This window comes from Oncorhynchus tshawytscha, linkage group LG04, assembly GCF_018296145.1.
Source record: "Oncorhynchus tshawytscha isolate Ot180627B linkage group LG04, Otsh_v2.0, whole genome shotgun sequence".
In the NCBI taxonomy this organism is placed as follows: Eukaryota; Metazoa; Chordata; class Actinopteri; order Salmoniformes; family Salmonidae; genus Oncorhynchus; species Oncorhynchus tshawytscha.
In genome coordinates this window covers 71988096-72002808 of record NC_056432.1, presented here as the reverse complement: position 1 = coordinate 72002808, position 14713 = coordinate 71988096, and the positions used below count along the sequence as shown (strand labels likewise).

Here is a 14713-nt window from a genome sequence, read left to right as displayed (position 1 = left end):
CCATAAAATCTAAGTGAAAGAAAAAGACTAAATCAAATCAAACTTTAAATGCACTTTAAATAAAGTTTGATTTGATTTAGTCCTATTCTTTAACTGATTTGGTCACATTTATTTTGCTCTGTTAAACCTGCCCTTTGGAATGACTTCGATAGCAACAGTGAATCTGTTTTGTTTTTAAGTGGAGATCTCTCAGCAATCATTCTCATGATATCACATTGGTAATAGTCAGTGACAAATGTCAAATTTATCAGGGCTGGGCTCAATTAAAACCCTGGAAGGGAGACCAAAGGGTACCTGTAGATAGATCAATTCTCTTGTAGGAAGTGCTGCCCAGCCTATTGTTTTTGGATATAACGTTGAAGATCTGACATAGTTTTAAAGGAACAAATTCAACATATTTTATACAAGGTTTGTCTATGTTGCAATTTGGTTACCATGGTAACATAAATTTTGCCATGAAAATAAGAGTTGATGACTTATTCCACATCACAATACATTGACAAATAACGTTGAAACAACGTTTATTCAACCAGTTTGTTCCCAGTGGGATGGTTCTGGCTTTTAGCCTATGATTGGTTGGGAGAAGTCAGTCAAATGTCTGTCAGCTGATTGGGATAAATGGTTTCCCTAGAATTTGTTGCCTTTGTAAGGACAGGCTCTTATTTTGATGATGGCCCTTATCCTCCTAATTTCATTCTCGATCAAACCAGCTAAGAAATGCAGGGTCATTGATGTTTCGGGCCATGGCTTTAGAATCTAATTTGTCGAAAACCATAAATAATTAATGGTAAATGTGTTATTGGAAAAGCCCAATTATATTTTAAACACCACATACAATGCCAAGGCTGAGTGCAAAGCTTTTTGCTTCAGGTTTCCCACTAAAATAAACATTTAGATCATTAAAATAGTTGTAAAATGTGTTAACAGACTTATCACAGCTTGATACACCTATGATAAACTTCCTGGCAAAATAGGAATTGAAAGAGGTGAACTTTGGCATCATCAGGTGACATGTTGATGCAGAGGAATATCAGGCGATGGACAGTTGGACACAGAAGCCTGTCTTTTGTTCCTTCCTCAAACACACCTGATTTAAATAATCAACTAATCATGATCTTCAGTCTGGACATGATTAGCTAAAGCAGGTGTGTTACTGCAGGGCTGGAATGAAAGCCTACACATCCAGCTGTTATCCAAGACTGTTTAACATAAAGATGATCCTCCACAAGAATTGAACATAGCCAGTTTATTTAGAGGCATATCACTATACAGTTTGTGCCTTTGACTATAAGGACTGTCAGTGAGGCTGTTGTTAAGACAGCTCTTGGTTGCTCTGAATGACACCCCCATATCAGCAGGCCACAGGGGGGGGGCTGAGGGGGTGTTGGGGTGGGGGGTGAGATGTGGGAGCCCCTGTCTTCCCTTCCTCTCTCTTCTCATCCAGCCAGTCGGATCTGTGTCCTTGCAGCGTTGCTCCACTTTACCTCAGAGTGATTCCAGACCCGTGTGAAACTGAGAGCTGTCCAATGGGAATCGCTCAGCTTTTTGTTAGAATAATTTTCCTCAAATATTTTTCCTCCTCAGGCGTTCAGAGGGAGTTTTTTCTTGCCTCGTTTGCACACCAGGATTGATCATGAAATGTCTTGAACCACACAGCAATGAATTCTGCCCTTACTCAACTCTCAACCTTGTATGGCACCAATTAAAAGCAAGAGGCATTATATGGACAGTATGTCCTAGCCAGATGCATAAACATCTACATACATCCACATAGTGTATTACTGGATTGACTTGGAGTCAGTAGCATCAACATGACATAGAAACACTGGTCAACATTTGTACATTTTTCTCTTCCCACCTCCATCAAGAGATATTGTAGATTTAGCCAACTTATTTTAATTATAACCTCTGGATGTAACCAATGTGCTCCAAGACATCATTGGCTCTAAGACACATGTTCATGATTTCCCAGCATCCCCCACAGATGACCAGGTCATATTTAGCCTGTAAAACCGCTTGTGCAACAGGCCCCGTCATGCAGCGTGATTTCTCCTCTATTGTCAGAGGTGTCAGAGGACAAGGCTACAGTGCCATGCATTTATTAGTGCTTTTTGTGTCTGTTGTATCTGTGGTTCACGGCCTCTCATCGCGTGGCCCCACAGAACCCGTCATCGTACCCAGTGTAGAGTGCTCGCTGTTAGGCATGCTCAGGGCTAAAGCCTGTCAGAATAATCACTATGATTATGAAGCCAGTTTGGGCTAGTTAACAGAGCGCTGACATTTGGTGATATATCTCTCCGTTTCATTGAACTTTTACGTTTGGCTTTTAAAATATATGCTCTTTGAGAGTCTCTGTACATGGAAGATTGTGTTCTACTACAGGAAAAACAGTGAGGTTAAGTACCTGTAACCTCTTAGTGGTTATTACAAATGTGTATGTAGATACATGCAAATATCAGATATCCACACGTCTTCTCAAATATTCCCATTGTTGAAGTGTTTCATCAGTGTTGTTTGAAAGATCAAAGTGGGGCTATTTAATTGTTCATTTAATTATTTCAGAATGAAGATCTGTTTTGATGAACTCCTCAACATGCACAGCCTAGTAAATAGTCCACACTAGCACTATTTTTTTCAATTTGTTGCTTTGTTGTCTGGAGTTTCAACTTCTCTCCCTTTTCTTTTTCTCCTCAAGACATATTATAAAGAATAAATCACCAGGCTTTTAAAAATACCTTTGGTGTTCCTGTGTGTTTTGGAATATTACAAAGTCCTGTAATGAGAAGGAAAACAACAAAAAAAGGAGATTTGCCTCAGAGGGAGATTGCGGCTCGTCTTCTCTTGCAAAAGAAGCCTGTAGGAGCACTTTTTCTTTGTGCGCTGTAGCACTCCTTGGGACTCCAGCGACAGGGGAATTGGGTACGCTGAGCTACGCTCGTGGCGGGGTGCCAGCCAGCCTCCCTCCGTTCCCGGGATAACAGGGAGAGGAGAGGAGGCAGGATTGAGGACACGTTTCAATTAGGGAACAAACACCACACACACAGAGGAGAGAAGAGGAGCTAAATCCTGACCAGCCAGACTACCTCATATTCTCTTAACCTCTTTCCTTTCTAAACTGTACCTGCACTGGATAACAATAGCTCAACCAGCCTGCCCCCTTTTTATTTGAGAAATGTAAGTTGTATAGAAATTCACAGGGGAAGGAAGAGGAGGGTAGTGTAAAAGAGAGGGGTCTTTCTTTGTGAGTTGATTCTCTAAGTGTGCCAGCTCTGGCTGCATGTTTCCATTAGATTGTCATGTTGGCTAATTAGAGAGCGGCAGCATGATTCACCTTGGTAATTAGCAGGACTTGCACACCACGTGCCTGGAGGCTAGTGTGAAAGAAGAGCCCAGCCTCAGAGCCCTGCAGTCTCCTCTCCCCTCCGCTGCATGCCTGCCTTCTCTCTCTCTCTCTCTCTCTGCTTCCCTGTGAAGATTCTCTCTCTTCTCATCTACCTTCCACTTTTTTGATTTAGAAATGAATAAATCATTGCGATCGTCCTCGTCCTCTTGAATATCTGAGTTCACATCTTTTCCTAGATGCAAATGATAGGTGATCAATAGAAAGGTGATGAGCACTGAATCTAACTCTTTAAAAAGAGAGGGGAAAGAAAGAGAGGGAGAGAGAGAGAGGGAGAGAGAAGACTGCTAGCCCAAGCACGGTCGCATGTAAAGGGAGACAATGTGAAAGAAGAAGATTTCAAGTTGGACATTTTCCCTTAGATAAGCATTATTTTTAATGATCACCGCTTTCCTGGCGCTTCCTTATAATGCTGCTGCTTGAATATGCTTATCAGTGATTTCTGGGTTCCTCTGTTTAAAAACTCCTATTCTTTAAAAATATTCTACAAATGTTATTCTAAGAATGAAAATACTAGCTCTATGTGGATGGGTTTTGGAGTGTGTTTTATACACAACCAAATTTTTATATACACAGTCTTTATACACGGTTTAATTTCTGCAAATAAGTTGCAAATAAATACGAACCGTAGGGTCATGATAGTGGCCCTCACATAATGACCTTAGCTCCGGGGAGGGCTCATGGCGCTGAATAATTGGTTGTTGGCTCTGGAAATAGTTGTGACGTATCCATCCAGCTCAGGAGAAAATAGAACATGCTGAGACTATAACTAGGGTTCATTTCCATAGGTAACGTATATGTATAATAAGTATGGCAGCAAACAGATGCTTTCTTCATCTCTCGATTTTATGGTGAAGAAAAACCTTGACTGAACTTCTTCAATGTGATATTAATCACTGTCCATGAATGTATTCAAGATAAGCATGTCTATGTATAATCATTTGTTAATGCAGTGACTCATACCTACCTACAGTATGCGTGTTTACTCAGAATAAATACATATTGTGATGCATAAAACAATTATAAAACAAAAATTGAAAGATGTTATTATTTATTTTCTTTCCTGTATCTATTTGGGATCATTTGTATCCAAATCCAGTTCAGTTAAAGGGGAAATCTGAGATTGCTACATCCATTTTTGACTTTTAAATAGATTATATACAGTGCCTTCAGAAAGTATTCATATTCTAAATAAATCACAGACAGTGTCACCAGCAAAGCACCCCGACGACATCACACCTCCTCCTCCATACTTCACGGTGGCAACCACACATGCGGTGATCATCCGTTGATCATCCGTTCACCTACTCTGCGTCTCACAAAGACACGCCGGTTGGAACCAAAAATCTCACATTTTTACTCATCAGACCAAAAGACAGATTTTCACCAGTCTGAAGTCCAATGCTCGTGTTTCTTGGTGTCCTTTAGTTGTGTTTTCTTTATAGAAAATTGACCATGAAGGCCTGATTCACACAGTCTCCTCTGAACAGTTGATGTTGAGATGTGTCTGTTACTTGAACTATGTGAAGCATTTATTTGGGCTTCAATTTCTGACGCTGGTAATCTCTGATGAACTTATCCTCTGCACTGACCTTCATGTCTTAAAGTAATGATGGACTGTCATTTCGCTTTGCTTTTTTGAGCTGTTCTTGCCATAATATAGACTTGGTCTTTTACCAAATAGGGCTAGTGGTTGGGTGCCTGTTTTGTTATTGTTTGAACCGCAGATTGCCCCTTTAAATCAACCACAGCTGTACTTTAGCTCTACCAAACACAGCCCCCACATCAGTAGATCAGGGCTGAAACATGGGGAGACATAGCAGATTGGCCCAGTCATATTGGATGTCTACTGAGTTGAGATGAGGTTGGAGATCTGATCGGCGATTTAGCTTAGACTCCCTTTGCTTAACTACCAGGCATTTTAAATGAGAAAAGGCCTTACAGCTCACAGATGTTCATAGAACGGAGAGACAGACTGCCTCATATAGTTACTAAAAAAAAAAGTCTGCTGTGCGGGTGTCAAGTAATGAAATCAAATGCATGGATTTAGGTAGCTGCATAAGTAGGAAGTTAATGCACGTACCCAGGCACGCACACACACACATGCGTGCACACACACCCTCAGTATACAGTATATAGGTTATTATATGGGTTGTTGTGGCCCTTAGAGTTCCCCTGCTGTGCCCCTTCGGCCCTCAGACCAGGTCTGGGCTGGGGGTAGAGATCAGCAGAGGCCCCCTGCCCTGCCTTTATCCTGGGCCCTTTTAGAGGGCAGAGAGCCCCCTGCTCCTCTCCTCCACAGCCCCACAGCCATCTGTGACGTCAGCCCTGCCTGCCCTGCCTCCTCTGCTCTGCGTTCTGCTCCACCAAGGACATCTGTCTGTAAGCGTCTGGGGGGCTGCGAGGCGAGCAGCTAGTCCCCCAGGCCAGGGGGTAGAAGCCTTTGTTACCAAGAAAACTGCACAGATAGAAAACGTCAGGTTGGACATCGTGGCTTATGGAACTGACTCCTCTGTGTATGTGGGGTTTATCTGATTGCTGTCTGTCTGAAGAACGATCTCTCTCTAGCTGTCTGCCTTTCCCTGTTTCAGACATTTTTGCATCGTGTAGAGAACATGGACATCGTGTTCTTTCCTTGTGAGGAGACAAAGAACTGTGCAAAGGTTTTTATGTGGGTTTGACACTTGAAGGGCTGAATTTTTTGTGAAGCATTTAGGGCATAGCCTTGACAGTTTTTTACTGCTGTAAATAATTCAGAAAAAGGAACAACCAAGTAAATAAGCATGGGAAAACATCAGCCAACAAATGGGACAGAATTGGCCTATAAAAGACAAACAAATCCACTCTTCTGATATTGACTGTTTCTTCAATTCACTCAATCCATTTACTGAATACTTTTCCAGTTATGATGTTAAAGGTGTTAACATTGCTGTTTGTGTATTGAAACCAGACCTCTAGCTACAGGAAGTGTAGCCTGATTATTGGGCAAACACATTGATTGGAGATTCTATCGGGGGATTTTTGCATCACATCTAAGCAATGTTCTACTTCTCCTGACCTTTGTAAATAATTTGAGTTTACAAGTCTCCTTCCCTGTTTCCAAAGGGCATGCGGGCAGACTGCAGGAACTGGTTTTTAAGAGACTTAGGGAGATCGAACCTGGCAAATATATGTTTGTTGGTTCTTGGTTATTTTATTCTATTGTTTTGAGCTGCAGACTCCAGTATTTCAGTGACCTTGGTGGTAGTCTAGTTGAGGCTTCTCATCCATAGGTTAGACGAGTCAATAATGCACAGTACACAGGCCCCGCCCAGGGGTGTGTCCAAAAGGGCAACCTAGGCCTATAAATGGCACTACGTTTGACCTGGTTAAATGGAGGGCATTATACAGGGAAAACGTAGTGCACTATATAGGGAATATGGTGCCAGTAAGGTCAAATCCATCCATACTTTAGTTTTGACCTGGACTCTGATCAAAAGTAGTGCACTGCGCTGTATAGGAAATAGTTTGTCATTTCAGATGCAGCCCAGGTTTGCAGTCATCTTATGTAGAGTTATAGAAGCACTATGGCAGCAGGCCTCAGATCAGATTGGTATCAGTCTCTTCTCCCAGCATCATTATGGACTCAGCCTCCAGTGAGGGGAAATGCAGACTGGAGGAGGGAGGGTTGGGGTTGAGGGAGGGTTGCAGATGGTGAAATGAGGTCTGCATTTATCATACAGTCATAAATCTGAATGGCAGAACAGGCAGGGTAGAACGCTGCAGGCTGTGTGAGCCCACGCCTGGTGCCAACTGCCAGGCAGGGTAGAGATGCATCCCAGCATCCTGGTGCCATCAGAGAGATAGCAGGACCCAGACCCCTAACACACGCTCACGCACACGCACACACACACACACACACACACACACACACACACACACACACACACACACACACACACACACACACACACACACACACACACACACAGACACACACAGACACACATAGACACACAGACCCCAGCAGACCCAGTCCCTTTCTCTCTCCATGGAGGCAGCAGAATCCTTTGAGGTCAAGCCTTCAGAGCTTTCTGTGTGTGACCAAGCTTGACAGGGTTAACATTGATTGCAGAGTTCCATCTGATATCTGTACCCAAACTGTGTAATGGAAATCTTTAGCCATAATAGCTAGCTAGTTTATCCAGCTGTCTCCTTCCTTTCCACTGGATTTCCTCATTTGCATAGTTCTGCCTTAATTCACACCCAAACACTCCCTGGAATCACTTCCTGAACCTGTCATCTGGTTATGTGTTTATGGGTGTTTGGGTGCCGTGGTGGAACTGCTCCTCTCCTCAGGACCCCGTGTTGCTTACAGCACACAGCCCTGTAAAACGGCTACAATACTTTAATGTGATGGAAAATGCACAGTAGCAGCAGCAAAGTTTGGGTGGATTTCTGTCTGGTTATTATTGCAGTTTTTCCTGTCTCCTAGTTTATCCTAGTTTATGTTGTCAGTGTGCTTTGAATTTTCAACGGTTTTGCCTTGATAAATGTGAAGTGGCAACACCCTAAAGGGCATGCTTTGCCTGGGGCTTTTTAAGATTCAGAGACAACTGCATGCGCATTTTGGATCAGGTTTTTGTAAACCAATGCAACCTTTTATAGAGCACCATCTGAAAGCAACATTTCCTCTGATCAGACAACATGCACATACACACGTGCACACGCACAGTTTAAATACTTAAATTGAATCAACAAATCACATTACATCAAGAAGGATTCAAACATTTCAAAGGTATTGCATACAAGGATACAAAAAGCACCTTCTCCATATAGCTTGGCTGCCCATAACAGCTGAAACAGAGCACCATCTGAAAGCAACATGACATTTCCCCTTATCAGACAACACGCATGCATGTACACAAACACACACACACACACATACACACACACAATCTTAGATAACATAAAAGAACATGAAAGACATGAAAGAACACATTGATTGTCTCTGTTCACTTCGACCCAGGCCTCTCCCCCACTGGGCAGGCAGGCGTTTCTCCCCTCCGTGCTGTGGCTGTGACTGGAGTTGATAGAATAGGCACGTGGGTGTGGGGGAGAGGAGCTGACGCCCTCTGTGCTACCATGACCCCAGGCTCTCACACGTCCGCCCTGCCCCAGCCCCATGCAGCAGAAACGCCAGCTCCCAGCAACGCTCACCTTCCTCCCCTCAGCCCTTCTCCCTCTCAGCCCCAGGTCAGACAACGCTCCCCTCCCTCCCCTCAGCCCTTCTCCCTCTCAGCCCCCAGGTCAGACAACGCTCCCCTCCCTCCCCTCAGCCCTTCTCCCTCTCAGCCCCCAGGTCAGACAACGCTCACCTCCCTCCCCTCAGCCCTTCTCCCTCTCAGCCCCCAGGTCAGACAACGCTCCCAACATCCCTCCCCTCAGCCCTTCTCCATCTCAGCCCCCAGGTCAGACAATGCTCCCCTCCCTCCCCTCAGCCCTTCTCCCTCTCAGCCCCCAGGTCAGACAACGCTCACCTCCCTCCCCACCTCAGCCCTTCTCCCTCTCAGCCCCCAGGTCAGACAACGCTCCCCTCCCTCCCCTCAGCCCTTCTCCATCTCAGCCCCCAGGTCAGACAATGCTCCCCTCCCTCCCCTCAGCCCTTCTCCCTCTCAGCCCCCAGGTCAGACAACGCTCCCCCCCTCCCCTCAGCCCTTCTCCCTCTCAGCCCCCAGGTCAGACAACGCTTTGTTTCCCCTCCCTCCCCTCAGCCCTTCTCCCTCTCAGCCCCCAGGTGAGACAACGCTCACCTCCCTGATTTAGAATAGCCCTTCTCCCTCTCAGCCCCCAGGTCAGACAACGCTCCCTCTCCAAACTGGAAACGATCCCCATCAGCCCTTCTCCCTCTCAGCCCCCAGGTCAGACAACGTCCCTCCCCTCAGCCCTTCTCCATCTCAGCCCCCAGGTCAGACAATGCTCCCCTCCCTCCCCTCAGCCCTTCTCCCTCTCAGCCCCCAGGTCAGACAACGCTCCCCTCCCTCCCCTCAGCCCTTCTCCCACTCAGCCCCCAGGTCAGACAACGCTCCCCTCCCTCCCATCAGCCCCGCTCCCTCTCAGCCCCCAGGTCAGACATGACATTACCTCAGGCAGCGCCTCACTACTGTTTCCCCTTTACACATCACACACTGAAAAATCACTATGAGGCATGTGACCATGCAGCACCACTCAGACTTACAGACATGAACGCTGCTAAACCCTGACAACATGCTGCCATTTTGTCTCTCTCTGAGTTTGGGGAGAGAGGGAGAGAGATGGGCAATTTACTGGAGGGATGGACATTAAAATGTCATTTTTCAGCTAAAGACGTGTTCTGTGCGCACAGACATGCCTATGTTACTGATGATGTCCATTGTGTTCATCCATTTATGATATGTAACACCTTAGTCTGCTTTGGCAGATGGGACAGAAATACATTTTCCCTGCCAAATCATTTTGGTCATGCCTTTACTATCAGCTGAGAGTTGGTCAAATAGTTAGTTGGTTATGATAGAGGGTAGATGTAGAATAGACCATTAGATCTAAACAACAAGTACATCACATTCCCACACCTCACCAATGTCTCTGAATCGTTACCCCCATGTAATCTGTTGACCCATGTAACTGAAGGTCATGCTGAGCTAGTAATGCTAAGCTAACGTGTGCCTGTTGCTTTGTCTCCATCAGATGCAGCAACAGGAAATGGCCCTGGTGAGGCAACGAGACGCGAACCTGACTGCGCTAGCTGCCATCGGACCTCGGAAGAAACGCAAGATGGACTCGCCAGGGGTCACACCGTCAGGGACCGAGGTAAGACCGGAGCCCCCCTATAAAGTCGCCAACTGCTAGTTAGCTTCAGTCGTTTTCTTTAACCTGCTGTAGGAGGACGAAATATATACCTACACAATCACTTCTGAAACAAAACTAACAAATAAAACAAACATTGTTCGATTTCCCTCTCAATTTTTTTTTTATCTGCCCAGTTGTCCTGAAAACAAGTTTTAGGACCACACTGTTGAGATGCATGTCAATTGTAATTACTCACCAACCCCAGTAGGAGTACTAAGGTGTACATATTAGATGCCCAGAATGGGATGTTCACACACAACAGGTTTACACACCCTGTGGACTGTTTCTCTTCTGTTTCTACTGAACATTGATGAATTGCATGGCCACATGCTCTGCAGTATTGGTATTCATTAGTGAAGATCCAGATGTTGGATTGGCTCTGTACTCTGATTGGCTCTGTGTTGTTGTCCTCATATTATTTAGGAAGAGTTCTATGGTGGGCCTGGTACACAGTGTGCAGGCCGTCCTCTCAACCATTACGTTGTCCTCATGCTTATTCGTCTATAAAGTGGATGAAGATGAGTCCTTCTGAAGTCTCCCTTTAGATTAGAGACATGAGCCAATACCAAGGTGCGAGGCAGAGAAATACAATCCCTAGAATGGGATCCCCATTCAAGTCAATGTTCTAGGATTCTATTTCTATGAAGAGAGGGGATTGGGAGCAGTTATGGTGGTTTGTTAGTTTGTTTATCAATTATCCAAGGATTGGAGTTGTTGTTTTGGGGGTATTATTGTTGTATTCTTAATACCAGACCTCCTGAACAGAAATAATGTGTTATACATTATCCCGGTTTGGGGCATGTATCTAATACACCACATTGGAGGCCTCAGTAAGCTAATACAGGGAAGACGATGGGAATATATCTCTGATACATGAACCAACATCCACAGGACCAGAGCATGTTGACTTACTCCCTTCTGACTAACTGTCTGTTGTTAATTATGTTTTTATAAAATAATAGTCTCCTGTTGAAAATGGTTAAAGAATAGCCCGATTATCACATTTCTCTAATACGAGGTTATTCATTGTCATAAACACAGTTATTCTGTAACCAAAATATTTTACATTCTCAGAGAAAGAAATGTTGAACTATTCAAACTCCCCTCGATATTCCCTGATTACTGCTGTGATTCTGTGAATATGATGAATAAAACATCTGAATGTCAATTGGTCATTTTAATAACCTGCTTGTTGGGTTGTATCTTCACATCATTCGCTTAGTTGCAATCTGCTGCAGAAAGAGCACATTAATGCACCCAGTATAAGAAGGCAGAAATAACTAAATAAAAGCATTACTTCTGGTCCTTGAGTGCAGTGCCAACCTCTTTCACTATGTTTTACCCTGATTGGTTAGCGAGCCCTCGACCCTCTGCTTTCTGCGGAAAAGAAACAAACTACAACAATCCGCTTTATATATCTAACATAAACAGTCACACAACATAAACATGAATATCCAGAGCTGTTTCTAATGTCCTGTCCCTGTTTAATTAGGGGGCTATAATTAAGTGAAGTCATTCCCCCTCTCACCCCCCTCCACCCCTCTTCTGAGTGATTGCGAGAGGGGGAGGAGAAAGAGGGAGGAATCTTAACTTATTTTCACTTCATTTTCACCTCCTCACATTTCTTCATTTCACATGGGCTGGAAGCGCCAGCGGCGTTCTCTTTCCCTTCTCCAGAGCAAAGTGAATGTGACTTTTCTAAGGGGGTCACAGGATGCCTGCAGGCCCTGTGGGTGTTACTGGACTGTTGCCTGCTCTCAGCTTCACTGAGGGGCTTGTCATAGATTTCATCTCCACAGAAATGAGCCGGGGGCCCTGGCCAGGAGCAGGCAGCAGAGGCAGGCAGCATTGTGAAGGAGTAGGGCCCACGCTGCCTGGCTGGCTGATTACTTCCCTCTGACATCGCATCCTGAGCTTTCCGCATTAATCCCAGACAGACAAAGGCAGCCCTTCAGTGCTGCGCCAGAGCTCAAATTAGGAGAGGGAGGATAATGACCTTCTTGAGATCCTGTTCTCTGTTACTCCGTTCTGTTATAGTAGAGAGAGCTCCTGTTGAAACTAACAATCCCCCCGTCTCTACCCCTTCCGACCACCCTTCCGCCGTGTTCCAACCGTGACAGAATTCAGGTGACACAATTTCGGTACATGTTTTTTTTTCCTACCTCCATTTGATGGTGGCTTGGCCAGAGCTCTGCTGTGCTGGAGCCTGGTTGCCTCGACTAGACTGCCAAAAGGTCTGAAACTGATAGCCAGTCAAGACTGGAGTGTCTGTCTTCAGCCTGATCTGGTCTGCAGGAGGGAACAAAGGGGGGCTTACAGGGCTCCGGAGGACGGATTAGTTCCCAGGAGCCAATGGCAGGGCCTGTTCACAGGGGCAGAGAGACGAGGGCCGGCTGTGGCCCTGACTGTGGGTCACAGCACAGACACCGGTAGCACTGACCCCCCTACTACCCCCCAACAACCCCTGGCTGAGAAGGATGGCTTTTGAAGTGCTCTACTAAGCCAACTGGAGGGCTAGAGAAGGATGAAGGAGGACTAGTGGAAGGAGGATGTGGAATGAAGAAGGAGAAGGACTGGTGGAGGTGAATAGAGGCTCTTTACCTTTACACCTTCTCAAACATCAGCCAACAGTATCAGCCCTGACATGACTAGCCTCCAGTAACTATGGGACATTTACAGCTAATGGGTTAGCCATGCATCCCAGCCTGGCAGACTGAGCAGGGTCACTGTCCAGTCACCCAGACAAACACTGGATTATTCCATTTTCATTAGATTATTCCACTGTCACCATCACTATGTTATCACTAGTCTCCTTCCTTTCACAAACGGAATAGTTTCAGAGCAGTAGTAATTCATTGTTTGTTTTTTGGTGCATGAACTGCCCATGTTGTGGTTTTATCCCTTTTAAAAGAAGAATAGAAGGTTTAGTATTGTTGGGGAGAGTGTCAATGTAGGGTGAAATTTCAGAACTGTAATATTGGCCAATATCAGGACACACTTTAGCTTTTAAATGTAAAGATCCCATTGATCCCAGTCCCTCTACTATGATGGAACATATTGTAGTGTAAAACGTGCTCTGAGCTCTGAAACATCCTTGACACGTTTACGAGCACACAGTTATCATCATCTAGACAGTTGGGCCATTTATCACATCAAAGGAACAGCCTTGTTTGTTGACGTACAACAACAATGGCAGTTAAATTGCCCGGACTTGTACAGTACTGTATAACCACACTGTCAGACTCCTATCTGTCTCTCCCAGGCAGTGCTGGGTGGAAAAGGTACGGCAAGAAGAGATTTAATAGCAAGCAGACTATTTTTCCATTTGAATTCATTTCACCTTCTTACTTTGACGGTGTAGATCAGAAAAATGGAGTGAGGCAAGAGGCAAAGAGAGAGAGAGGGGAAAAGCAGAAGGAAAACTGATGCCCTTTCCTACAGCTAAATTAACAGGAATCACGTGGAAAACAATCTGAGCCTCCAATGAAAGGGGAACCATTAAAATTAGCCCCGAGCTATGGACTGCACCCAATATCACTAAAGCTGCACTCACTACAGATGTGGAGGCTGGCTTACAGGCAAACTATGCTCTGTTCTATAGCTACAATTAAAATCAACCTCTCTGCCAAAAAATAGGAGAGGAGAAGAGGGGGAGAAAGGCAGACATGGAACATCAAAGACAGATTGAAATGTGTAGTCAGTAATAAGACTGGTCTCCAAGCCCTTGGGTTCTCCACGGTCCCCTTGTTAATGAGAAATTTTGACCTCTGGTTTGTAAGTTAAACTTGTAATCTCTGGTTAATGAAGTAAATCAATCCCAACTTGGAGTGTGCAGTTTCTCCTCTCCATCCTCCCCCTTCCTTCTACCCTCCCCTTACTCCCCCCTTTCTCTTCCCTTCTTCTCCTCTTCTTGCTTCTCCTTCCCTCCCAACGCGCTGCCTGGGAGTAAACGGTCAGGTCTTCAGCCAGACAAACAGGAAAGAGAGGCAGAGAGGAGAACATCGTTCTGGGGGAGGAGGAGGGGACTGGGACTGGGCAGGCAGGCTGGCTGTTTGGTTAAGGCATGCAGGCCAGCTTCTTGGTTAGGGAGAGGGGACATCCACCTCATCCAACACTCCCTCCCTCCTCCCCTCCTCCTCTCCTTTCCCCTGCCCATTCCATCCGTCCAGTGGGATTTCACTGAGAGCACAGTGGAAGAGGCTAAAGGCGTGCTCCTCTATTAACCGTCCTTAACATGTTGCTCAGGGGAGTAACTACTGTATTGCATTGGAGTGTTTTTCCCTTTGCTGTTACCATATGTATCATTTATTTTTTGTAAAAAAATGTTCACCTTTATTTAACCAGGTAGGCTACTTGAGAACAAGTTCTCATTTACAACTGCGACCTGGCCAAGATAAAGCATAGCAGTGTGAACAGACAACAACACAGAGTTACACATGGAGTAAA

At 45.1% G+C, this 14713-nt stretch overlaps 1 protein-coding gene across 2 annotated transcripts in view; it reads left to right on the top strand.

Moving 5' to 3' along the window:
• Positions 1 to 14713, top strand: part of LOC112237507 (transcription initiation factor TFIID subunit 4-like) — a 117404-nt gene that overhangs the window by 73178 nt on the left and 29513 nt on the right. For both annotated transcript variants that reach the window (XM_042321192.1, XM_042321193.1), the window contains one exon: positions 10106 to 10228. In XM_042321192.1, the coding sequence (XP_042177126.1) occupies positions 10106 to 10228 (123 nt within the window). The remainder of the gene's footprint in view (positions 1 to 10105; positions 10229 to 14713) is intronic.